The 27,786-nt window shown below is 31.3% G+C and overlaps 3 protein-coding genes across 3 annotated transcripts; 2 read left to right on the top strand and 1 right to left on the bottom strand.

The window, feature by feature from the left end:
* Positions 1 to 4,207: 4,207 nt before the first annotated feature.
* On the top strand, positions 4,208 to 5,746 carry LOC135962447 (leukocyte receptor cluster member 1 homolog). Its single transcript, XM_065514380.1, has 3 exons — positions 4,208 to 4,348; positions 4,413 to 4,512; positions 4,680 to 5,746. The coding sequence occupies exons 1-3, from the start codon at positions 4,326 to 4,328 to the stop codon at positions 5,481 to 5,483; spliced, it is 927 nt and encodes a 308-aa protein (XP_065370452.1). The 5' UTR covers positions 4,208 to 4,325; the 3' UTR covers positions 5,484 to 5,746.
* Positions 5,747 to 5,773: 27 nt separating this feature from the next.
* Positions 5,774 to 7,013, bottom strand: LOC135962437 (formylglycine-generating enzyme). The gene is made up of 2 exons (XM_065514367.1): positions 6,253 to 7,013; positions 5,774 to 6,192 (listed from the first exon to the last, which is right to left on the bottom strand). Exons 1-2 carry the CDS (start codon positions 6,996 to 6,998, stop codon positions 5,880 to 5,882), a joined length of 1,059 nt encoding a protein of 352 aa, XP_065370439.1. The 5' UTR covers positions 6,999 to 7,013; the 3' UTR covers positions 5,774 to 5,879.
* A 5,792-nt stretch (positions 7,014 to 12,805) lies between these two features.
* D1 (D1 chromosomal protein) lies at positions 12,806 to 20,859 on the top strand. Its single transcript, XM_065514355.1, has 3 exons — positions 12,806 to 12,966; positions 13,062 to 13,768; positions 19,797 to 20,859. Exons 2-3 carry the CDS (start codon positions 13,240 to 13,242, stop codon positions 20,183 to 20,185), a joined length of 918 nt encoding a protein of 305 aa, XP_065370427.1. The 5' UTR covers positions 12,806 to 12,966; positions 13,062 to 13,239; the 3' UTR covers positions 20,186 to 20,859.
* Positions 20,860 to 27,786: the final 6,927 nt, after the last annotated feature.

Raw genomic sequence — 27,786 nt, 5'->3', positions numbered from 1 at the left:
GTGAATTAAATGACACTCCAGAGCCTTTAGTGCCGCCTGACTGTACCAATAACATCTCGAGAGCTCTCCTACAGTCCTCCACTAGGCTGGAGTGAACCCAATTATCCCTACTGGGAAACTCTACTGGGGGTGGTGCACCTAAGTTGAAGGTCGCGACCCTATAGTCAGAGATTCCAAATGGAATATCGTCCTCACCTATAAGACCTGCCTCATACAGTATCCTAGTGTGACCTGCCCGCAAGGGCTTTACCAAAGAAGACTCTGATATTCTGAGTAAATTCCTTGCTGCCACACTCTCAACATAGTTCTCAATGGGTAGTAGGTTTAGGATTATATCCAAGGCCGCCTGCGGGGTGCTACCAATGGCACCTGTGATGCCCATACATTGAGCTTTATTGAGTATAACCCTGTAGCTACTTTTCTTCATTGCATCCCACCACACTACGCAATCATAATTAATAATCGGTCTAACAACAGGTGTGTAGATCCAATTAACCATACTTGGTCACAAGCCCCAGTTTTTGCCAATTGAGTTCCTGCATGTATAGTAGGCATTAATGCACTTCTTTAATCTTCTGCGTATTTATAACACCAATTCTGTCTTTGATGGATTTACACCCAACCCGTTAGTTTTTGCCCAGGACAAGAGATCGCCAAGCGATTCCTTCATGATGTCACTGATAATGGAGAGAAACTTGCCCTTGATCAGTATCACCACGTCATCCGCATAGGCGACTATCTTAATACGCTTAGATTCAAAGATCCTAAGACTAGAGTTTACCGCCAGTAACCACAAAAGAGGAGAAAGAACTCCACCTTGTGGTGTGCCCTGGTAATCCGTCTTCTAATCACATCGTCACCTAGGGTCGAGTTGATAATACTGCTTTCCAGCATTAAGATTATCCAACTCACCAGGAAGTCGTTAACCCTAAGTTTTACTAACGAGTCCCTAATTGCCTCCGTCCATATATTATTAAAGGCGCCTTCTATGTCCAGAAACGCAGCTAAAGTATATTCCCTATGCTTCAGACTGTGCTCTATACAACCGACCACCTCATGAAGCGCATTCTCAACAGACTTACCCTTGAGGTAGGCATGTTGAGCGTTGCTAATGAGGTGAGTATCTATATTGTTCCTTAGATGTAGATCTATCAGTCGTTCTAACGATAGGCCAATCGGTCTGAGATCCTTTGGTTTCGAGTGGCAGGCCTTACCGGCCTTAGGTATGAAAACAACCTTGACCTCCGTCCACCCGCACGGCAGATATCTGCTACCGAGACAACTCTTGAAGATATCTGCCAATCAAGCCATTTTCCGGCTAGATCTAGCGATTTTATTTTCATTTAGCCATAAAAAAATGGCTAGAATTAATCTAGCCGGAAGATCTAGCCATTTTATTTTGTCTTAGCCTTTTTTATTTTATACTTATCTTGAGCATTTTTGGAATTTTTTAAAAATAAAACATTATTTTTTATCAAATGACAAAGAAACAGTCTTTTTAAACAAATTCGTCTGTTGATGATTTGATGAGAATATTATTGGTTTTATGATAACAGGCTTCGAAATTGTTTCTAAAGCAAACACATGAGGCATATTCAAAAATCAATTTTGCATTTCTTCAATGGATCCGATTTTGAATGTAAGTGCCCAGAAATATGTTTAATTTATCAAAAAGGAAAAAAAATATTGATATTACAAAATTTATCCGCATTTTCTCAATCTCTGGTTATTTTTCATCGTGACGATATACTGACAGTTCTCATACAAAAATTCTATTAATTGGAAGTATATCGTTACGAAAAACGATAACCGGAGATTGAGAAAGTGGGGGTTAATCTGCTAAACCCCATTAATACGAAGTCGGTAAAAATTATTTTTCAAAACTGTCAGTATAACTATTAGTTAACACATAACCAGACTCCGTGGTAATGGGGGCAAGAAATGTAATATTTATGAATTTGTATTTAGTTATTTTTGGGTTTTAGCCATTTCTAGCCATTTTTAATTCAAAATCTAGCCATTTTCTGAGCTGAAGAGTTGGCAACCTTGCTGCCAATAGAAATAGCGCTGTATCCGGGATATTACAAATCATCGCCGGAAATACTCCATCCGGACCTGGTGATTTATATGGGTCGAAAGTTTTCACCGCCCAGGCTAGTTTTTCCCTAGTGACTATTTCCTCAATTTCTCTAGAGTCGTGACTAATACACTCATGCATATTAAACCCCTGGTCGTCATCCTTAGTGCCTGTACCTTCAAAAACCAAACTCATGCAACAGCAAAATACATGTAGTCAATAGCGGAGTTCAGTATTAAGTGCGAATGGTATTGCATCATTGGAAATGCAAAATTGTAAATGTTTTTGTGTGTATTTTGTTATTGGATTACGGTAAAATTTTGCATTTGCAATGATGCTAGACCATTCGCACTTAACAGTGAATACCGCTAATGTATTTTATTGTTGTATCAGACATATGATTTGTTGTATTTTTGTTTGACAATACGGAGTGTCCCGTCAAAGGCGAATTCATACAAGGTGGTGGAAGTTCTACAAAAACAACAATTAGTCTTAACAAATGTCAAACAACAAAAATTAAAAATTGAACAAATATGTATTAAAACTTAATTGAATGTAGATAATTGAATAGTGAGGGCTTCACTTATTTATGCAATAAATAAATATTTTGTTAATAAGCTTAGAATATGTATATATTTAAATATAAAAACAAGTAGAGAGCTATGTATATTCGGCTGTGCCGAATCTTATATACCCTTCACCAAATTATACTTTAAAATAAATTTTTTTAAATACTTTTAGGTAAACAAAATTTTTTTTTTTTTATTGTTTTTAAAATTTTTTTTTTTTTGAAATTGTTTTTTAATTTTTTTTAAAAAAAGTTTTTTCCAAATTTTTTTAAATTTTTTTTTTTTGGAAAAATTGTATGCCAAAAAAAAATTTTTGGTGAAAAAAAAAATTCGGGTTAAAAAATATTTTTCCCGATTTTGACCCATTGTAGGTCCAACTTACTATAGCCTTATCTACTCGTTGCAATGGACTTTGAAATATCTATCATTAGATATCCATATTGTCTATATTAATGTCTTAGTAATTCAGATATAGGTCAAAAATCGAGGTTGTCTTGGTTTTTTGCTCATATCTCAGCCATTTGTGGACCGATTTTGCTGATTTTAAATAGCAAAATTCTCGAATTATTGAAGATTTGGATCCCGAAGATATCTGGGGTCTTCAGAAAACTGATTTCAACAGACAGACAGACGGACAGACAGACAGACAGACAGACAGACAGACAGACAGACAGACAGACAGACAGACAGACAGACAGACAGACAGACAGACAGACAGACAGACAGACAGACAGACAGACAGACAGACAGACAGACAGACAGACAGACAGACAGACAGACAGACAGACAGACAGACAGACAGACAGACAGACAGACAGACAGACAGACAGACAGACAGACAGACAGACAGACAGACAGACAGACAGACAGACAGACAGACAGACAGACAGACAGACAGACAGACAGACAGACAGACAGACAGACAGACAGAAAGACAGAAAGACAGAAAGACAGACAGACAGACAGACAGACATACATACAGACAGACAGACAGACAGACAGACAGACAGACAGACAGACAGACAGACAGACAGACAGACAGACAGACAGACAGACAGACAGACAGACAGACAGACAGACAGACAGACAGACAGACAGACAGACAGACAGACAGACAGACAGACAGACAGACAGACAGACAGACAGACAGACAGACAGACAGACAGACAGACAGACAAAAGTAAATTTATAATATAGTAAACAAATTTACATTACTAATTTGGCATGATTATTTTCAAACACTTTCCTAAAAGTTTCTAAAATTCGAGTATATACGATTTATCTAAAAACTTTTAATTTTTATAGAAACATTTGGAAGTATTTCGTGTAGAAAGAGCTTTATTTTATTAACATTTATTTATTTATCTTTGTATACACTAGAAAAAATGCAAATGTACCAATTGCAATAATTTTATTATAATGTTACAATTAAATATTTTTTTTCAGAATCTAAAAAGTTGACTTTTACCGATTATTAGACTTTTGAACTCGAGTCATTCAGGTGCGTAGCTGTCGTAAGAATATTAAAATTATTATAATTTCTTTCAGTGTTAGATCTTTGTAGAGTTGGCAACCATTTACAATGGAATTAACGAACAGACAGCTGACTTTGTTTTCATTTACTTTTTAGTTTAGATTTGTTTATAAACAACAATAACCGGGCAAACAATTTCCGAAAAATGAATATTTTACCAAAAAAGAGGTAATTAATATTTATAAGAAAGTTTAATTGTCCACATTTAATTTTTTTCCAAAAAAACTATTAGGTGGCATGTGAGGACTAAGGACAATATAGCACGTGTAAGAAAAGATGAGGCAGCGGCACGTGAAGAAGAGCGGAAAAAGCAGGAAAAATTGGAATTTGCGGTAGGTTAGATTCTTTCAGCGATATACATAACACGCTTTTTAGATAACTAGCGAAGGGTTGTCTTCCATTATGGGAATTTATACACAAAAAATTTAGCACAATGTTGCTTGTTCTGCATAGAGTTGTTTCTGTGTAACCCAAGTCATTATATTGCTTATATTTCTAGGAGAGTGAAGCTCGGGTGAACTTTTTACGAAAACGCTCCGGACTACCAGAAAAACAGCAACCTGAAGAAAAAGCTGACGAAGAGTCAGAAAAGGATGAAGGATGTAGTTCTCAGCATGTAAATTTATTTGCTGATTACAAAACCCATGTTAAAACCACTAATAAAGAATTGGAAAAAGAAAAAAAGGAGGAGCAAGAGAAATACGAAAAGCAAATTGGCTATTTAACCTATTTGGGTCAGGATACAAATGAAGCTTTGAGGTTAAAAAGTTGGTATGAAGTAGCACCTAAACGTTTAGCTGTAGGTTCTGAAAGAGGTGAAATAAACGAAAAAGATCTAAAAACAAAACATAATCATGATCCGTTGACGTTAATAAATGTACTGTTGCCGCCTGATCCTAAGCCAATAAAAAAATCAACAACAACAAAACGCAAACGAAGTCCAAGCCCAAAGGCTACAAATGATGATGCTGATCATATAAGGCCGTCAAAAAAATACAAAAAAGAACGTAAAAAACATAAAAAAGAGAAACATAAAAAGCGCTCAAAAGAACATAAACACAAAAAGGAGAAATTCAAGGAAAAAAATACAGTGGAAGAACAAACACAGAAACGCTTAAAACTAGAACAGTTGAGGAAAGATCGTTTACGCCGTGAAACTGCAGAAAGAGCTAGACAAGAAGCTTTACTGGCACCGAAAGAGTGTAGCAAATTAACAGAAGCAACAAGTAGTGTTACACCTAGAGTTGTGCAAAAATACAATAGTCAATTTAATCCAGAATTGGCAAAACAAAATATGAATTAATCATTGAATTAATTGCTGCTAAATTGTTTATATACATATGTATGTACATAAGAATGTTCGATTATTAATATTTATCAAATTAATTATTCAGCCAAATTATGAATAAAAATTCCCCGGGAGTTTTTTCCCTTTTCTCATTTTTCCTATTCAAATTCAATGGGAAAAACTCCCGGGGAACAAACTGCCGCGGAATTTTTTATTCATAATTGGGCTGTTTATAATTCTATTTTTCTGTAAAAATAAAAAGTGTTTATCTCAATAAATTCTTTTTTTACCCACTTAAACATGTATTTTCCGCTTTGATTTATGTAAACTGATACATTCTATACAATTTTATTAATACATTTTGATATACAATAATATTATACAGATATACAACACTTAAATACATAATTATTAATCCATATCCTTGACGCATCTAAATCCTAAATTGCCCGCAGAACTATCAACTGTGTTTTGAGAACGTGCGACGCAGCGATAACGATAACAATAGGTTTTATGACATAAATAAGAACCACCTTTTTTTACCCGACTTGGATTAGGGCTGTTGTCTTTATCTGACCACAAATCTTGTGTCCATTCCCAAACATTTCCGACTATATTATGAAGATCGAAAACATTTTGTGAGAATTTGTTCACCGGACAGGTAGTGACGTAGCCATCATCTTTAGTGTTATTATCCGGAAACTCTCCTTGCCAGATATTCAGCCTAAAATATAAATTATAAAATGTTTTAGTTTTTATTTATCATTGTATACTTAGATATTACCAATGCTTATCCTTTGGCATTAACTTATTGCCCCAAGGAAATAGTTTTCTTTTTTTACCACCCCTACAGGCCACTTCCCATTCAGCTTCTGTAGGTAAACGTTTGTTGGCCCATTTGCAATAGGCTACAGCATCATTCCAAGAAACGTGTACGACTGGATGACTTTCTAATCCTTCAAGACTGCTTTGTGGTCCATTTGGATGTTGCCAACTTATACCCTGAACTTTAAACCACCACGGCGCACTAGCCACTCTGAAATCTTTTAAATTTTCCTGATCTTCTTTATTTAACAAAGCTTTAAAAAGAAAACTATCACCAAACTTCTCCGTTTCTGTGGTATACATTGTGGCTTTTACAAATTCCTTAAAATTCTCATTAGATACTGCGTATTTGTCCATATAGAAATCCTTAATTGTAACTAAACGTTCAGGAGATTCATGATCTTCCTTAAAATGTGGCTCATCGGTGCCTATTAAATATTTTCCACCAGGTATAAGAGACATGTCATCATAACTTGGTTCCGGATAATAATCCCTATAATGTTTATTATTTTTAGCCTGACGTTGACAAACTTTTAAGGATTCTTCATTATTAATAACTACATCTTGCTTAAAAACACTGTTGACGTGTTCCTTTGGTCCTGGTTCTTGTGACTGGGATATTTCTCTGTCCAATTTGTTGCAGCCACAATCAAGTAATACTGGTATCACCAATAAACTTTGTACAATTATAAACTTAATAAACATTGTTTCTCTTTCTTATCACTACAGTAATTACTAAATCAACATAACGCGCAAAGTAAATAAATAAAGTAGCGACCAAGGCGAATTCATACAAGGTGGTGTCAGTTCTACAAAAACAACGATTGGTCTTAACAAATGTCAAAAAACCAAAATGAAAAATTAAACAAATAAGTATTTAAACTTAATATAGTGTAGATAATTGAATAGTGAGGGCTTTACTTATTTATGTAAACAATAAATATTTTGTTAATTAATAATACGATTGGAATATGTAGATATTTAAATATAAAAACAAGCTTTGACAACTGTTAGAACCAAAAAGCGAAAAAAAAAATTATCAGCTGTTTGACTGACTCCACCTTGTATAAATTCGCCTTGGTAGCGACAGTACTACAACAAATACAACATTTACAAAAACCACAAGCAATTTTGTTTTTGGTTTAAGGTCTGAGCTGTCAAAGTTGCCTGTTGTTGTTTTTGCTTTTGGGCTTGTTGTATTTTTCGCCACAACAACCACAAGTGAATTGACAGTTCAGACCTAATAAAAAAATAGTCAGCTGTTCTACTGAGTCTACTTTATTAATTTACTTTGATAACGCGTTTTTAACTAAATTTGTTTATTTGCTTCAAGGCAAGGTGCATTTAATAAGGTGTACGCGCAAAATAAAAGCCTTGCTGTTTCTTTCGTTGTTTATCTTACACCACAGAATATACAGAAGTGTCAAATTTGACGTTTAAAAAACGCCAAAAGATGTTAGGGCAGTTCTCATAAAAAGAGATAGCAATATATTTTGTACTACAATATCAGTGATGTGTTAAAGCAAAACGCTATATACAACACGAATTTGGTAGACAAAGAAATGTGAACAAAACAAACAAATAAATTTGTAAGACAATTTTTTCGTAGTCAATGGCACAAAATTTTTTAAAATGGAAAATTATAAAAATGTTTGTATTGTTTACGCGTAAATTTAAATGAAACAAAATTCTTGGTTGTAAGACAATTTTTTCGTAGTCTGTGGCACAAAATTTTTTAAAATGGAAAATTATAAAAATGTTTGTATTGTTTACGTGTAAATTTAAATGAAACAAAATTCTTGGTTGTTTTTTACATTTGCAAAATAAAACTCCACATGTACAATGGCAATTAAAAGTGAAATATTACAAAAATAAATGATTGCATCAAACTAAATCGGAAAGAAATTGAATTATTGCGGCAGAAAATTAAGACTAAAACAAAATGAAAAGGGCAGTTACTAAAAATTAAAAAAAAAATATAGAACTATATTATTTTCTGTCTCGTGACGCCTCTGTATACTTTGTGATATAGAGTTTGACATACGGCGTACGGGCGAATATTTTTTATATATGTAGTTTGACATTTGTGCGTGCTATTTCTGTAATCAGCTGTGCTGCCGATGGCACCTTATTAAATACACCTTGATATAGAGCAGTCATGCCCAAGCCCTATACTCTTGGTACTCTTTTGTTATTGTAATTGCTCTTAGCTATAGGCTGTGTGTTTTGTATACTCACTAGAGCACTCAGCATTAGCAATACAAAATACACAAACAACTTTGTCTTATTATTTTTTTTGTCGTTCTTCACTGAATACACGCATGTTGAAAGCAACAACACTTTCGTATGCTTGCTGGTAAACATTGACGACTGCGATCATCCATGTAGATTTTGTTTTTGTTTATCGTATGATATTTTAAAAATGTGTGTGTTGAAAGTGAGTTTTTTTTCTCTTTTTTCTTTGTATGAATTGGTTTTAGCAACAACAAATATTGAATAAAAAGTAGCTTTTCTTTAACTGTATTGGTGTTTACTCTTCCATAAGGAACTTGTGGGCACCCCTGATATAGAGTTTGACATTGGAAACAATGAGAGAGTGGTTTTGAATATCAAACTCCATATATAAAAAATTAATGAATTCACTCGTATTTTCCTGAATTCGCCACCGACACCACCAAAGTAAATTAATAAAGTAGCGACAGTACTACAACAAATACAACATTTACAAAAACCACAAGCAATTTTGTTTTTGGTTTAAGGTCTGAGCTGTCAAAGTTGCCTGTTGTTGTTTTTGCTTTTGGGCTTGTTGTATTTTTCGCCACAACAACCACAAGTGAATTGACAGTTCAGACCAAAGTAAAAAAAATAGTCAGCTGTTCTACTGAGTCTACTTTATTAATTTACTTTGGACACCACCTTGTATATAAATTCGCCTTGATCTACATCAATTCACTTATTTATTTATGATTATAGAAATAGCACGCGATAATGTCAAACTACACATATAAAAAATATTTAACCTCATTGATGTTAAATGAAGAAAAGCTGACGCAAAGTGAAGAAGAAAAATCAGTTGTGTTGTCGACACCACCAAGAATAAATTCGGCTTGTTTCTGTTATAACAAAACTAAAACAAATACAAGGTATCAAGGCGAATATATAGAAGGTGACAACAGAAGAACAGCTAATTATTTTTGTATTCAGTTGTGTACACAAATGAACTGTCAATTCACTTGTGTTTGTTGTGGCGAAAAATACAACAAACCCAAAAGCAAAAACAACCACAGGCAACTTTGACATTTCACTTATCTTTTTACAAAAACAAAGTACCTGTTGTTTTTGTATATGTTGTATTTGTTGTAGTTCTGTCGTCACCTTCTATAAATTCGCCTTGCAAGGTATCAAGATGTATTAATAGGGTGGCAGCGTAACTACAATACAAGAACACTGTAAAAAAAAATTCAGAAAAATGCACTTTTATAAATGAAATAGTTTTTTTAACACTTTTAAATATTTTATGCACATAAAGTGGTGACAAATACTCACATTTTTAAATATAAAATAATCTTTTTAATCTTATAAAAAATTTAAAAATATTTGTAAACAAGTATTTGACATTTCACAAGGCAAAACATGAGTAGAGAAAAAAATAGTCAGCTGGCGTTACGCTGCCACCTGGTTAAATATGCCTCGTAAGGTATGCCAAATTACTAGGGTTCTATAGCTGAAACAAAAAGTCGACTTTTCGACCTTTCGACTTTTTCCGTTTTTTAAAAAGTCGACTTTTCGAACTTTCGACTTTTTTCGTTTTTCAAAAAGTCGATTTTTCGAACTTTCGACTTTTGGTAATTTATAAAAGTCGACTTTTCGACTTTTTAGTTAAATCGACTTTTTTCGACTTTTTTAGACTATTTTCGACTTTTTTAGACTATTTTTGACTTTCCGACTATTTTCAACTTTTTACCATTTCTTGTAACAAATACATAGTTTATACATTTATTGATGCGCCTTTTGTAATGTTTAGCAATAAAAATGAAATTTATCAAAGCGATAATAGTTAGAAGAATGTTGTGTAGAAAAAAGCTTTAATTTATAAACATTTATTTATTATTTATATTAGCATACAATACAAAAAATGCAAGTGTACCAAATTGCAATAGTTTTAATATATATTTTAAATATTTTTTAAACATTCTATTTTCGACTATTCGACTTTTTTCGACTTTTGAGATAACATAATCGATTGTTCGACTTTTTTCCGACCAAAAAGTCGATTTCGACTTTTTCAGCAAAAAGTTGATTGTTCGAACAATCGAACCATCGACTTATAGAACCCTCCAAATTACTCGTTTAGTAATCGCCAGAATTTGTATATTTTTTTTTGCCATATTAAATACACCGTGAGAAAAATGTGTAAACTAATCAATTAGGGATTGGCTCGTTCTAATATGTATTTTGTCAACAGACAGACAAACCGACGTACATATCTTAATGTGGCCCGAAAAACGTACTATGCAACTGATAACCCGGAGTAGAAGGGATATATCAAGGCTTATGGCAATATTAACGTGGCATTGGAAGTTAGGCAAGCATGCGAATCGTCTGGGACTCCTTTTTAATGACCATTGTCGTAGCTGTAAGGATATGGAAAAAGAGGAAACGATTTTCCACCTTCTCTGCGAATGCCCAACCATGAGTGTTAAGAGGCATAAATTCATGAGCAACTATATATTGACCAACCTTGGTGAGGTAGCCGGCTCTAAACTAAACGACCTACTGAGATATCTCACTGCTACAGGTTGGGTCTAGCAAACTCGACATTTTATATACTTTACGATGTACACATTAATTTTTTTTTGATTTCCTTAACCCGATCTATGCTCTGACAGCTTGACTTGCGCAACTAATTGCCTAATGTGAATAGGTTCTCGTGTTGGCAAACCATCGAGCTTATATATGTTAGCTAAAGACGGATTTCCAAAAAATATTGTACTCTCAATTGTACTTCGAAATTTATGTTGAATTTATGTATTTAACAACCAAAATATTTTTTATTTAACAACCAAAATATTCACTAGAAATAATTTGTATGGCAGAACAACGTTTGCCGGGTCAGCTAGTATGGTATACAAATGTTTATTATAAAACTCCTCTCTTACTTGGGGGTTACACGATCAAGTTTTGCCTTTCAAGTATTAATACACTCACACTTTGAAGAATTGAAACGAACTTGCATTCAATTTCTCATTCAAGTTAAATTTTGGTAAATTTTGACAAACAGTATATGTAACCCTAAGTCTCCACGTAGCAATTTTTATTGCTAAACACAAGCAATAACGTCGGCAGAACAACAGCACAGCGATTGCTAATTGCTTTACCCCATGTCTCCACGTAGCAATATTTATTGCTAAACTCAAGCAATAACGTCGGCAGAAAAACAGCAGAGTGATTGCTGATTGCTTTAAGTGGAGAAAACGTTCGTCACAAATACAAAATTTTCAACGCGAGAATTTCTATGAAAAACTTTGGTGTATTTTGTTTATATTTTGTATTGCATGATTTTTTTCACTAATTTCTTCGTTTTTTTACTTTTGGTACTTAAATAAATTAAATATGTATGAATTAATCGCACCGAATCATAGAAAGAAGAAATTTTACATTAATAACAACTGATCTGACAGCTTATTGCTTAGCAATAATTGCTCAGGCAATCAGTAGAGCAATCATTGCGCAATGGATTGCTACATATGGCAATTTGCGGTCTACACTCGCAAATTTCATTGACGCAATCAAATTTGACAATTGCAGCAATAAATATTGCTACGTGGAGACCTAGGGTTAGGTGGAGAAAAAGGTTGTCACAAATACAAAATTTCCAACACGAGAAGTTCTATGAAAAGTTCTATGTTGTTGGGCGTCTGTGAAACGGTAGCAAAGTATGAGGGAAAGTAAATTTTTGATAGATATGAGGTGAATAACGACTAGAAATTTTGACAAACTTAAAATAAATAAAAAAAAAATATACAAATTAATATATGATCAGATATGTTGTGAATTTGTGTTATTTTATGTTTATTTAATTTGTAAATCCTAAATAAAATTCAAACATATTTAAACAGACTGGAAATCGTAAAAATTCTTGGTATGTATTTTGAATTTTCTAGACAGTTGTCAGAATTTATCAGAGTCAAAAGATATTTCATTTGGCACAGCAGAATTATAAAATTTGCTCACCATAGGAAAATTATAATTTACCATAGTACTTTGCTACCGTTTGGCACACGCTCTATGTATAATTCTCAATGCTTATATAAGTTGCGATCCCTGTTAAAAAGAATTTCAAATAATTACAAATCATCAAAAGAATCAATAAATATGGCAACTCTTTTCAACTGTAGCATTAAATAAGAAGAAGAATTTTCGAAGCGTCGCAAAAGAAGAAGAACAAAGCAATTTCATCCCGCCGTTATCGCTTGTTTGTCATTACACACTTCAGTTCGTTGCAATTTTTCGCTGTGCATAAAATTAACAAGCATTGTAGAAAAGTAAAGAACAAAAATATTAATAAAAAGGTATCGACGCCGTGAAGAGCACCCGAACCAACGACATTTAAATTGATTTATATTTGTGTAAAAAGTGTGTAAAATAATAAATTCAATACAATTATTTAAAGGTAAATTAAGAATTTTTAAATAAACTATTTTAGTGCCAAGTAAAGCGAGTAATTTAAATAATTTTGTTTGTGATTTTTTCGTTCTCAAAATAAAGGAAAATACTTGACAAGGAAAAATTCTGTATAAAGCGAAAGGTGGGAAAAACGGCAGCAAAGCGCGTAAAACAAAAATTTCTTCTAACGATTCGACAGGAAGCCACAAACACAATTAATAAAAAATATTAATTGCGTTTTTAATTGAACAAGAGTAAAAAGAAAGACAAACGTTGGAAAATGGAGGATAAAGCGGAAGAAGTTATGGCATTAAGCGATGAGGGTGATGCGGGAGATGCGGGAGACTGTGATGGTACAGTTTCACCCACCCCTGTAACTGTACCTAAAAAACGCGGTCGTCCCTCTAATGCAGAGAAACCAAAGAAAGCCCCCCCTAGCGGACGTGGTAGAGGAAGACCCGCTAAAGGAGCTGATAAAAAGCCGGCTAAAGCAGATGCTAGCGATGAAGAGGCCTCTGCTAGCGATGGCGACAGTACATTGCCCAATGGTGATGCTGAAGATGTTTCTCCGGGACGTGGACGTCAACCTAAGGACAAACGTAAATTAACTCATACGATTGAAGCCACTGGCAAAGGACGTGGACGGCCAAAGAAAACTAAAGTCGATGTGGTAGACGATGAGGTCGAAGGTGCCGATGATAATGAAGATGGAGCAAACAGCGATAATAAACCGGTCAAAAAGGCCACTGAAAAGACCCCAAAAAAAGGACGTGGTCGTCCTAAAAAAGTACAGAACAGTGATGATGAGAGTAAGTAGAAGGTTTGAAATATATACAAAAAAATTTAAAACATTACATACATACAGTGTCTCTCATAAGTATACGAATTTATTTTTTTGCATATCCTAATTACTTTGTTCCAATACATAATAGTTGAAAAAGGAATTTTTAAATTTTATTATTTTTTAAAAAATGGAAAAAGAAGTAGCAAAAAATGTACCTCATAAAAAAACCAATGACAAAAGTATACGAATTTTTTGTTAAAATTTCCATTTAACTTGTGAGCAAGTGTTATCTATAGGTTTATTATAGTTTGAATTATGGCAGAATCAACCATGTACAATTATTAGGGAGAGTTGTCAATATTTATCCCTACAACCAAGGTTGCCAACTATTCAGCTCAGAAAATGGCTAGATTTTGAATTAAAAATGGCTAGAAATGGCTAAAACCCAAAAATAACTGAATACAAATTCATAAATATCCGACTTGGTGTTAATTGGGTTTAGCAGATTAACCCCCATTTTATCAATCTCCGGTTATCGTTTTTCGTAACGAATGAGAACTGTCAGTATATCGCCACGATAAAAAATAACAGAGATTGAGAAAATGGGGATAAAGATTGTAATATCAATATTTTTTTTTCCTTTTTGATAAATTAAACGAATTTCTGGGCACTTACATTCAAAATCGGATCCATTGAAAAAATGCAAAATTGATTTTTGAATTTGCCTGATGTGTTTGCTTTGGAAACAATTTCGAAGCCTGTTTTTATAAAATCAATAATATTCTCATGAAATTATCAATAGACGAATTTGTTTAAAAATACTGTTTCTTTGTCATTTGATAAAAAATACTGTTTTATTTTTAAAAAATTCCAAAAATGTTTAAGAAAATTATAAAATAAAAAAGGCTAAGAAAAAATAAAATGGCTAGATCTTCCGGCTAGATTAAATCTAGCCATTTTTTATGGCTAAATGAAAATAAAATCGCTAGATCTAGTCGGAAAATGGTATCACTTTATGTTCTCATTTGATTTGTACTCGTTTTTAGAAATTTTTGGGTTAAACTTTAATTTTTTACATTTTTATTTCGTAAAATTATTTTTTTTTCACATATGAACATTTCAAATAGATTTTTTTCAACAAAACTGGAATTTAATTTATTTTTTTTTAGACATTCCATTTTGATATTTTCCATTTTCTGGAAAACGCAGCGTTTTCAAATCGCTTAAGGTTTGAAAAACGCATTTCAGCATGTTCTGAAAACAACGCGATACTATTAATTGTACCTGCCTGGTTTATTCTGCCATGGCTTGAATAATATTTATTTTTTATTTATTATTTATTTATTTCAAGTCAAAGAATAACTTTCAAGTCTACAGAACAATATTCCTCACAGACTAATAAAAAGAATATATGTACATTTTTTTTTTTTTATTTATCTTAGAGTAAGTTCGGGTAATATGGTATAGGCGGGTAATGTGGTATAGCTACTTTTCTCTAAAACTAAGATCATGGGAACGGTATCAAGCTTAAAAGTTGTATGATCTCAGAAATTTAACATTGGTCATGGAAATAGTCAGCGTGATCTTGTGGTACTTTTTTTTTGTGATCTGTTAAAAATTATCTTTTTTCTAAAATCACGTGTTTAAACTTCATTAATTTAATTTTAAAGTCAAATGGAAATATTTTACTATTGAATAACATATGTAACAATATAGCATATTTAGTGTATATGTTTAATTTTATAATAATTTCAATAAACCACGTGGTCGTCTAATATGGTATAGCTAAAGAATTTCAAACAAATAATATGCCAAAGAAATGTGAATTATTAAAATGGGCATCGGAAGATTTGAAGAAAGCTATCTGAGCTATTAGAAACAACAAATGGAAATTTTTTTCGCATCAGTCATTCAATGTCTCCTACGAAGCGAAGAATGTATTGAGGAGCTTCTGGTATGCTTGGTCAGCCTCCAACTTTAACCGCATCCATTGAAGATGATTTAAATAAAATACAACTCATTTACAAATTAAAATACTATGCATTGTTTATATGGCTTAGTACACTTTTTTTAATGGCTTTTTTTATGGGTTTTTTCACTTTTTCCCAAATTTCTCTAAAAGTTGAACTTAAAAGACTTTTTATACCCTACACCACCATAGTGGGGAGGGTATTATGCGTTTGTGCAGATGTTTGTAACGCCCAAAAATATTAGTCTAACACCCACCTTAAAGTATACCGATCGACTTAGAATCACTTTCTGAGTCGATTAAGCGATGTCCGTCCGTCCGTCCGTCCGTCTGGTTGGCTGGCTGTCCATGTAAACCTTGTGCGCAGAGTACAGGTCGCAATTTTGAAGATATTTCGATCAAATTTGGTACATATTATTTTTTCGGCTCAAGGACCAAGCCTATTGAAACTGGCTGAAATCGGTCCACTATTTCACCTAGCCCCCATACGAATGTCCTCCCGAAATTGGACTTTATCGGTCATAAATGTTTACTTTATATATGTATCTCCACAAATTCCGCTCCAAATAAGTTTTATATACACAAAATTCATGTCACCAAATTTTGTTACGATCGGTCCATAATTAGTCATAGCTCCCATATAGACCCGCTTCCGAAAATCACTTTAACGTGCATAAATCGCTTAAAAATGTTGGTAAACAAACAAAATTCAACATAGTTAACTTTAATATAGACATAAATCACCTAATTTCATGGTGATCGGTCCATAATTGATCATAGCCCCCATATAACCCCACTTCCGAAAATCACTCAAAAATATAAATGATTGAAATTTTAAAAGAAAATTTTTTTTGCTCTTTTACTTAGTGTAGGGTATTATATGGTCGGGCTTGACCGACCATACTTTCTTACTTGTTTACTTTCATGGATGTAAACCTAACACTTGTAGTAGAACACCAGCTGAGAACTGTTCCAATCGAATTAAGATTTTAAAAATTATAGTCAAATAAAAAATAGGTATACCATATTACCCGAACTTACTCTATATAAAAACAAAGATATATAAGTATAAATATATAGACAAAAAAATATTAATTCAAATATCGTAACAAAAAATTTTAAAAATTTATTTTTGATGCATATTTGCCCCATTAACACGAAGTCTTTTTTAAGTGTAAGTACTTATATTATAAATGAATATAGAAAAAGTTGTATACATTTCTATAGACAAATCAAACATATTTTATATCCCCAACATAAAGTTCGATCTATTAATTTTGTATCAGAAATGTTTAATATTCGTCAGCTATAAATCTTATACTAGAACGAAAACCTATGGAAAATTTAATACTATAAGGTCGTGTGTTTCGTGTCTATGTATAATTCTGTATAATAAACTCAGTAATTACAAATATTTTTTGCAAAAATTATTAATATCGAACTCTCAATTAATGAGCTATGATAATATGTCGCAGACAATTTGATTAAGATTGTTGACTGCATTATAGTTAACAAATAAAGCCTGATAAATACTCACGTTTTTTTTTAGTTCACTAAACATTTCTTTTAGTGGAGTTCTCTTTCGATCAACAACACAAATAAAGTTTTAGCTTTGGGCATCCCTGTTCTATGGTATCACCTATATGTGTCAAATCAATATCAAAAAATCTTAGATATTAGCACTTTTAGTAGTTCCCACAACTAAAAAGGCATAGAAGCAAAAAAAATCCTTTGTTAAAAGAATTATCCAAACTATTCATAAACTAGCATTTAGCGTAATTTACGATTTACTGTAACTGTCCTCATTTTAAGACTTCGACAATATTCAAGTAGTATGTTTAAAGTGCTTTCGGTGGGTGCCTTATTTTATGTTTGAATATTCATTAATGTAGAAAATTCAAAATAAAAATACCATAGAGTATACCATATATTATCTGAGTTCATCAAGTTAGACAATTTAAAGTCTGTCCTGCTTTCTCACTCGTTCAGACAAAACAATTCTTGGTTCATTATAAGTTATTTTAAAAGTGCCATTAGAATAAAAATATTGTACCATACAATTCTTCGCCTTGGATTCTTACTCACTCAGGACCAAATGGGCAATTCCATATCGTCGTACGTGACATTTGTACGCCTATAGAGTGGTATAGATTTTGCAAAAATAAGAGTATCTGAAAAATAATTTGGTCTTTATGTTCCATTCAGATGGTACTATATTTTAAAATAATAAAAAGTTCTTTCGAAATTGTTGCTGTCCAAAATATCGAGTGAAATAAGGGTATATCGTACGTGACATAAAACGGAACTCATTTTGAGGTACATGTAGAAATATGCGAAAATATTCGAATCGTGAGAAGCGTTATGTTTTCTTTTAATTTCTTACACTAAACGAAATATTTTTTCTTTACAATAAATAAAAATAATCTTTGGATGCTTTTATAATAAATAAAATTTAATATCGTACGTGACATACCGTATGTGACAGATTTTTCTCTTATAATACTTCTTATCTTACGTCTACATACGACCATTATTTTCGTAACTCGCGGACTTCTAAACCATAATAAGTAAAAGTAATGATGAAGTTTTATTTCAAATGCATTTTTAGTAATATAACAAAAAATATCGCTAAATTTATAATTAATTTAACTTTTATTCACAAAAAATTAAAAAAATATGTTGAAAAAAGTCTACATACGATCTGTACACTAAATAACAATTTTTCAGAGAATACAAATTTTCATTAAATTCAATATTTCGTTGGGCCACCACCGGCATCTACAAGCGTCTGGGAATCGAAGCAACTAAATTTTCCAGTTCTGCGGACTTATATTTTGCCATTCTTCTGGAAGTTTCTCCTTTAACATTGGTGCACAAGTAATAAGATGTTTTCGGATCTTCCATTGTAGAATTTCCCACACGTGCTCAATAACATTTAAGTCCGGGCGAGTAGTAAATCTTTGACAATTTGAGACGTATGTTTCGGATCGTTATCTTGCTGAAAAATCCAACTTTAACCAAGAGTTAAAATATCAACGGATGCCCTCAAATTTTGTTCCAAAATGGATTTGTACTGATAACGATCCATATTATCCTCAATAAACACTAACTTTCGCACTCCAGAAGCAGCGACAGTACCCCAAACCATCACACTGCCAACACCATGCTTAACTGCAGCGAGTAAGTTTTTCGGATCAATTGCTGTATTTGTTTTGCGTCATACTTTATCTCTCCCATCACTTCCAAACATGAACTGCTGATCTTGTTGCGAGTTCTTTGGCCAATTTTGTATTTACTTTTGAGTTTTTGTTGACTTCTTTTAAAATGCAGATTACATCTCTACGATGTAGTTTCTTTGGGCGACCAGTTCGCAGTACTGAATATTGTTTTTTTTTTTTTTTTTTTTTTTTTTTTATTTAATACAATTTATTAACCAAGCCCATTGGGCCAAATATGGCTTACAAACTACTCACTAACAAATGCTACTACATAAATTTGCAATCGCTTAAAATAATTTAGATATTAAACACTAAACTAGATAATAAATTAAACATGAAAATTAAAAAAAAATAATAATAATAAATTAAATAAGATATGATATAAATTACGTTCAAAATAGGAATATTTATAATATTAGTTATCTTCAATTTCATGAGCTTTTAAAATGTGTTTGGTATCTGTATTATTAGTTTAGAAGATATAAGTATGTATACCGAATTTACTTGTTTTGTTCATTTTAATATATCTCGAACACTAAGCTTTGTATAAAACCATTATTGGCAAATATTTACTCAAAAAAGCATAAACATTTTTTTTAGCCCAAATTTGTTTTGTGAGATCAAACAGCATCAAATAAAATAAAACTAAATATTTGTTTTGAATCGTTCTAAGTAAAATACGTTATTGAATTATATAAAATAATTGAAATGAATTTTGTGGTTACGTCTTTAGAAATTTTTATCGACATTGACACAACTTCGGGAAAAATATATTGACTTTTTAAGAAAATTTGGAAAATGTTTAAAAAAATATCTATAACTTTAGCATTATACTTCAATTAGTAACATAAACAATTTCATTATAGGTTCTGATGACAAAATGGAAGATGATGAGGAGAGGCGTACAGTTGGTCGTCCACCATCCGGTGGTGTCAATCTTAATATTGTTCGCACTGGACGGGGTCAAGGACGTCCTAAAAAGGACGTGGCCGCTAGAAGGGCTGCTGATGCTGAAAATGGTGGTGGCGATACATCAAAAAAACGTGGACGACCATCAACATCTGGTAAGGTATATGTACCTACTGGAAAACCACGAGGCCGCCCTAAATTGGCCGTTCAAGAGGACAAAGATTCACAAGAAGATGAAGACGCCGATGATGTAGATGAAAACCCCTCTGAAAAAGCTGAGGAAAATTCAGCTGACGATGTTGAGGAAGAAGATAAAAATATGAGTGACACTGAAGATGGTATTTAAATTAACAAAAATCCCAACAAATGATTACCAACATTCAAATTACAACTTTAAGAGGAACAAATTCAACTTATACATACATATTTGGTGAACCTTAAATAGGCATGTTAAAAAAAATTTTTTGAATAATGATATTCAAAATCATTTAAGCAAAACAACACAAAAGAAAAAAATACATTATTTATAAATGATGCAAAATTAAGTTTCAGTAAATATTACATAATATTTTTGATGTATTATATAATTGCAATTATTTTATATTATATAATTTATTTAAAAGTTTTTTTTCTTCGATTTTGCCGACTTTCAAAAAAATTCATTACATTTCATAAGTAACGTAGTGCTATATTCCATTTTATTATACTTATTACATTTTTTTTTTTTTAATTCAAAAAGTATAATAAATATGTATGTTTAATTTAAATTATCGGACACTTATTTTTCTTTGTGTCGTCTTTAATTTAAATATTTACCATGTTATGAACATTATAATAAATTATTTTACAAAAGAAAACCTAAATATTTAACATAGAATTAAAAAAAAGAAGAAAATTAATCATCAAATTCCCACTTCCCTTTACATGTAGTTTGTATAACTTTTATTTAAATATTAATCGTAAAGTATTTTTCAACACAAGTATAGAAATAAATAAAATCCAGTCTTTAAACAAAGTAAATATGTAAAGTTTTTTAATTAAACAAAAAATACTCCTACAAAATCGTGGAACAAATTTTAATACTGTACAAAGCTATTGTCATGTGAAATTAAAAATCTTTTTGAAACGTGGAACATATTAAGACAAATGTTTGCACGTCAAAAAGTAACCGAAAACATCTGGAGCCGAATTACCGCACTCGTGATCGAATGAACTATCGTATTATTTCATGCTCGATATCGAATGCCGTAATCTCAAATAAGAAAATTACGATTGATTTTACTCGATATCGAATGCGGTAATTCGGCACCTGGTGGCATTAATAACACTGTGACACAAAATCGAACTTTTTGAATCGGAATGGGATGAAACTAAAAGCAATGAAAGCTTACGTTTTCCATAACAAAACCCTCAAGGCTTTTTTTAGTTCATTAAAATGGTGAAATGAAATATGGCGATGTTAGAGTGCATTCAACAAATACATGCATACGTATTTGTGTAGCTCTACCTTAGTTCACGTTTTCGAGAGTTTACTGTATATTTCTATATATAAATGTGGTGTTGTATTTTATGTTATTTCATGTACATTAAATCGTACCACTTTGCAACCAAAAATAAAATGCGCCGTAAACTAAGGACCATACGTCCTCTTTTTTAGAGGACAATCATCTATAAAATTTGTGTCCTCTATCTGTCATCTTTTTTCCTAATCTGCCATCTTTTGTCATCTAAATTTTTAAAAGCATGATTGTTGAAAATAATAAATAAGTAAAATATTTATTTTTAATTTAACATTTCTTGTTCTAGTGGCGTGAGACACGTTAATGGCTTGTCTTTAAAATTTTGTACACATTTAGATTCGTTTAAATTAAATTGCAAAAGCTTTGATCCTAATATTTTACACAAGGTGTTTCAACAATACATAGAACACGTACCTTGAATTCAAATAAATTGTTGACTTTTTCTTTACGTCATCTATTTTCATTTTCAAAATCTGGTCGCCTTACGTAAACCCTCTAGTAAGTATTTTTGCAAGGTAATTACCAAATTTTTTTTTGCCGAACGTGGGGCAACTTGCAAATACTTGCAGCAAAATTTTATTTTATTTGTTAAATAATACTTTGACTTATTACCTCCAATAGCTTAGAGAGCAGGAAAAAGCAAGAAAAAAAATTTCACTCAATCACATGAATTTTGTTTAACAAATAAAAAATAATCCTTACATATCACTTTCTAACAATTTACTATATAGAAATTTACATTCAAATTTTGATTTTGCGTATTATACTTACCTTCAGCTGTAGAATCCATTTTGTTTCGTTAGATTTGCTTGATTACAAAAACTTTGACACCTGTTTAACGGAAACGCCTTCTAGTCGATCTTTCCTACGGTAGTGTGCCATTCGTGTGAAGGCCTCATTCAAACTGAAATTATGAATGGCATTTGAGGCAAGGGACCTTACTATGATAATTTTTTATCTCCTAGAGCATTTCTTTAACCAAACCAATGACAAAAAACTTGTTTTTTCGACTTTTGGCCGGATAAAGGTGCATTTGGCCGCACCGTCAAGCGGGTCCAAATATTTCCCGATTTTCGCTATTTTTCTTTTATTAAACTAGAAACAAACGTGTATGTCAAATAGAAAAAAAATGTTTAAAAACCATTACTGATTCCAAAGTTATATGCATTTGAATTTGAAAAACAGAAAAAAGTAATTTTTCGCTAGTTTTTTGGGATAAAACTACTTTTAATGTTTTTACTTTATATAAAAAATTTCTTAGAAGTTGTATAAAAAATTTATACTTTTTGAAAAGCTAACTTTACATCAAATATAAAAGAAAAAAATTTGGAAAATTTTCTATACCGAGGGAATCAGGTCCATCCCAAATACGCATATTTTTGATGTAAAATTATTAAGTTTTAAGTATTGTTTTTGTTAAGAATATCTAAAAGAAAAACAAAATTTATCAACTTTTTTGATTTTAGTCGCTTTTCATTGCTTATTTTGATATGAAAGTTTATAAAAATTTATACCACATATATAGAAAATTTAGTTCAAATAGGATGAAAATTCTAAAAGTTATTCAACTTTTAATTAACACCATTTTTAGTATTTCCCCCCCCCAGCGCATATAAATAAACAAAAAACTGTAGGTAAATTTTTTCGAACTTTTTTCAAAAAAGTTTAATAACTTTTGCAAATACATATAAACCGATTTTAAAACACTGTGCAAATTACGAAAAAAATTAAGCGAAACTTTTTATAAAAACTTACGCAATTTTTTTTGCTATACATTTTGTGCATATGAAATCTTTGTCTATCCATAATTGTTTATAATTTTGAAATCGGACTAAAAATGTGTGAGTTAGAGGTGCTAAAGTACTCTAAAGTACCCTAAAACAGTTTTTTCAAAATATCTCAAAATTTTGAGGGTGTTTCAAAATCTTTGAAAACGGTTTTAGTATGTCCTCACCTAGGCCTAAAACCCCCATTAGGTCGCTTTTCAAGTTCTGACAAAAAGTGTCATTTTGTAGCAGAGTGTTATTATTTTTAAGAATTACAATGATTCTAAATAGTAGAGGACGATCAGTTTACTTAAAAACTTTTTCAGAATAAATTTCACATAATGAAATTATTAAAAATTAAAATTAAATTCCGCATAATTCTAGTTTAGCCAAAACTTTCTTATGATTCATTAAAAACTTAGTGATGATTTTACCAAACGTTAAATTGAGTTCGATGTACACCTTCTTTCAATAAATTTGACTTCATTAGTGTGTTTTGTTCTTAAAATTTTAATTTATTAATCATTTCGTTGGCATTTCAGAAATATTACAGGAGAGACAAAAAACGCTCTAAAATCCATTTTTTGAAATATTTTTGAAATCTGATAATGGAGTTTTTTTATAATGACAGCTAAGAAGAAGTGCGTTTGCATCTTATAGGTCCTTTTTGGGACTTGAAACATTTTCTGTTTCATATCAGAAAGTCGAGGTGATAATAAATTTCAAAATTATCAAATATTTAATTAAACAATTTATGATTTACATTTTTTTGATTGAAATTTAATGAATAATCCAATAATTAAAACAAGTATTATATATTTAGTAACATATTTATAGTCAATTCGATTGACTGAGATAATAATTTTGAAATTTTTATAAAATAATGGACTTAGACTTATGTATATTTATAGTTACTAGGACCGCCTGGTGGTCAAAATTCGACCACTAATAACGAAATTATATAGTTACTTTTGTTTGTGTACAAATACACATGTATTTAGATGTGCATAAACATGTTGTTTTTGTTTTTCAAGCAAATTTAAAAAATTATATTGTGCACATCTAGAGAAAATAACCTTTTAAACCATATAAGTTTCATCAAAATTGGTGGTCAATAACATACTTAAAAGTGTACCACAAAAAAACGTGTGGCCTATTTATATAAGATATAAGATTTAATATTAACCATTCCTGACTACTAAAAATTACAAATTTTAAAGCTGCATATACTTTATTGGACATTTTATGTTCTCTACACATATATGACGGTTAACCGCTTTTTTCTATGTCGGTTAACGGAAAAATCCGTTTTTTAAAAAAGGCTAATTTTCGATTAACCGACAAATCGGTTTTTTTAAAAATCGTTTTTTTATAAACACTAATTTCACTAGACCAATGTACTTCCGACAATGATTGGATTCTATGACAACCCCGTATGCTTAATGCTTAGAAAGAAGTTGAAATTTAAATATCACCTTGATCTCCATTATAGAAATTACTATGCCAACTATATCAGGAACTCTTTAATTGATATACATTTTTTTTATAAGTACATTGTATAATTCCTGGTAATTATTTTGCCGACAACTTATTAAATAATCTCAGATGCTTGAAACTGATCAATAGAGAGATAAGAGATTAATAAGGACAGAATTCATATCAGGGACTACCTTAACTTTTTTGAACCCATCAATCTCAAATTATGCTTAAACCTAGAAAGATGTAGACAGTTTAAACAAAACTTGTTTTTCTACATCTTAAAGAAATGTGTAAAAATGTCTAAATTATTCAATTGAAATTAAATGTTTTGCTATTTATCCCGATTAATAATAAACAATGACAGATGATAAATTCTACAACATTTACTTATACTAGCCTTTATAAAATATGGATAAGTGCATAGTGACTATAGATGAGCGATACCTTGATTTTTGAAGAACGTATAGAAAGGACATAATCTATAATTTCTAAACCTTTAGTCCGATTTGAATGAAATTTGACAAAATTTTGAACTCATGGGACCACCAGTGGTCTCCAAAGCAGGACACCTGTGTCATATTCACTGTTATACAGTTATAAAATATTAAGTAACATATCAGTATCTCTTGTCTTTGCATAATTCTGTATTTTTCCTGTTTTTATTAACATAAGAGGAGATTTAAAAATAAAAACGATACATTATAAATTCTTCTTAAATTGTTTGTTATTTTGGTTCACATATATAAACCATGGTCACAGTCACTGTTTAAAAGAACCATGATTTATAAATCACGTTTACTGAGAAAGAAGATCTTCAAAAATCACGGGATCGCTCTTCTCTACTTTACACAGATGTATGAATCTAAATATAGTAAGAACCAACCAACCAGGTACAATTATTAGGGAGAGTTTTCAATATTTACCCCTACAACGTCAAATAACGCATTTACTCTCATCAATTTTTATTTTGTTTTCGCGATGTTTTGCACGTTATATTAAAACTAACACATATTTATTTGGAAAAAATTTAATTTTAATTAAATATTTCACGAAAAAAAGTAAATACACAAAAATTGTTTTAAGACATTTCGTTTTGTTTTTATAATTTTCTTTAGTTTGACGTTATAGGGAATGTATAATTGAGAACGTATAATAATTGTACCTTGCTTGTTCTGCCATGGTAAGAACCGACAAAAGTGAAATTAATTTGATGAAGCTTGAAATATTAAATAAGTCGCATTTTAAACATGCTACTTGAATATTGTCAAAGTCGGACTTTATCAAAAAGAACTTAAAATGTTGTAAATTGCAAAACATCAACAATAAACAGTAGATATTTTATCTTTTCTTACATTCCCTACTACAATTGTTTGGTTTAATTCACGGAATTCAGAATCTTAATATTGCACTTCATGTTCACCAACAAAATAAGTAAATTCTTTAAGTAATTATTAAAATAAATTACAGTGTACCCTCTCATAAGCGTACACCTAAGGGACTGACAAATTTGTCCGCTTATGAGACTAGTAAATAATCCCAAAAAATTAGTTTGGGACTGAAAAATGTGTCCGTTTACAGAGGTGCCAGCAAAGAGAGAGAATTATTCTAAAAATCAATCCTTTTTAAAATTTGGTTACAGAACTCAATATAAATATAAAAAACTTGGACAAATGTTGCCCGATTTTCGTCGTACTTTACAATATATTTTCAGAGTACTTAGAACTAATTCGTGCAAAATTTTATAATTTTGAAATCATGGACCGAATTGCCCAGTATTTTCAACAGACAAACGAATATTTCGATGTATTAGAAACGGAATGACAACATCAATATAGCCCCCATCTTTTTTGATGGTGGGTATAACAAGAATAAAAAACTAAAGGTACCAATTCGTCACTTTGGTATTTTTGAAACAAAATATCGTTAAAATGTCAAATCCGGCAGCTATGTATCCTAACATTGTAGAAACCTATTAGCCCACACTGATCTCTCTTACAGTCTCCCACTATCCTTAAGTAGACAACATGTTTCTTCGTAGCCAACAGCGCCGCTTGACTGTCCATATAGCGGTAGCTAGTCCTCCCCAATGATGTTTATTTCAGAACCGCCTAGATATTAGCTTGAAAGACGTAGCAATCTGTCTGGAAGTCTATATGAGTATCTGTCTACTTTATGAAGACAGCATCTGCTAAAAAAAAAAGAGATTTTTGTCATCCCCTGAGTACAGGATGAATATACTGTTGTTTGCGGCTTGAAGATCCCTTTCCATACCCTATATTGTATGTTTTTCTTTGGGAGAAAATACAAATACAGTAATTTTGACTTACCTGCACAATCAACTTTGCACGATATTTTATGCAGGTAAGTTAAAAATGTAGTTAACCTCAATGCACTTACCTGCTCATTGATGCTGGTAAGAGCATTTACAGTTTACTGCCCAAAAAAGCAGCTAACGTCATATAATTTACACGAAGCTTTGTGATTTTTCCGTCTAAAAATAACGTCAAATTGATATTTTAGCTACTTTTAAAATTATTAAGAAGTGTACAACATATTTTTTCATTCAAAATCGTATTTTTCTTATTTGTTTTGATTTAATTTTGTATTAGGCAGCTAAATTAAATTTTTTTCATGAAAACCAGTTATAGCTTCCAAAAGTATTATGCACTTATCTTAAATGTGCAGGTATGAACAATGCACTTAAATTAACGAATTTATATGGAGTTTGGTAAATAAATATACAAAACACAAGTTTTGTGCACTTACATATATGCAAAATGCTCTTAAGTGAAAGGCAGGTAAGTCAAAACTACTGTAATTTCAAAAAACTAAAAACTTCTTTTAATGATAGATTTTTATCTTTATAAAAGGTTTATAAAACTAAATGTCAATACTAAATTATATAAACCTGTAATAAATTTAAAATTTGATTATTAATAATCCAACAAATCTGTGCTGAGTTATATACATTTTAACTAAAATAATACGACATTTAAAAAATATACAGCATAAAAGGGTAAAATAAAAATTAAGTGATTTGTCAAAAACAGTAGCAATGTATTATAATTCAAAGTTGAACAAAAAAGAAATTGAGAATTATTAAGTATTATTTCTTTTGAATCGAGAGAAAACAACGGATAAAAACATAAACAAAATCGTAATCGTAATTCTTCTTCACATCA

This window comes from Calliphora vicina, chromosome 1 (assembly GCF_958450345.1).
Source record: "Calliphora vicina chromosome 1, idCalVici1.1, whole genome shotgun sequence".
Taxonomy (NCBI): Eukaryota; Metazoa; Arthropoda; class Insecta; order Diptera; family Calliphoridae; genus Calliphora; species Calliphora vicina.
This window is presented reverse-complemented; position numbering and strand designations above follow the sequence as displayed.

What these genes read in the sequence shown, in the direction of transcription:
- D1 (XM_065514355.1), top strand. Translation starts at nt 13,240, where the DNA reads ATGGAGGATAAAGCGGAAGAAGTTATGGCATTAAGCGATGAGGGTGAT. An exon ending in ACAGAACAGTGATGATGAGA is followed by an intron (nt 13,769 to 19,796) that starts GTAAGTAGAAGG and finishes ATTTCATTATAG; the next exon opens with GTTCTGATGACAAAATGGAA.
- LOC135962437 (XM_065514367.1), bottom strand. Translation starts at nt 6,998, where the DNA reads ATGTTTATTAAGTTTATAATTGTACAAAGTTTATTGGTGATACCAGTA. An exon ending in ATGCCAAAGGATAAGCATTG is followed by an intron (nt 6,193 to 6,252) that starts GTAATATCTAAG and finishes TTTATATTTTAG; the next exon opens with GCTGAATATCTGGCAAGGAG.
- LOC135962447 (XM_065514380.1), top strand. Translation starts at nt 4,326, where the DNA reads ATGAATATTTTACCAAAAAAGAG. An exon ending in AATATTTTACCAAAAAAGAG is followed by an intron (nt 4,349 to 4,412) that starts GTAATTAATATT and finishes AAAAACTATTAG; the next exon opens with GTGGCATGTGAGGACTAAGG. An exon ending in AGGAAAAATTGGAATTTGCG is followed by an intron (nt 4,513 to 4,679) that starts GTAGGTTAGATT and finishes TTATATTTCTAG; the next exon opens with GAGAGTGAAGCTCGGGTGAA.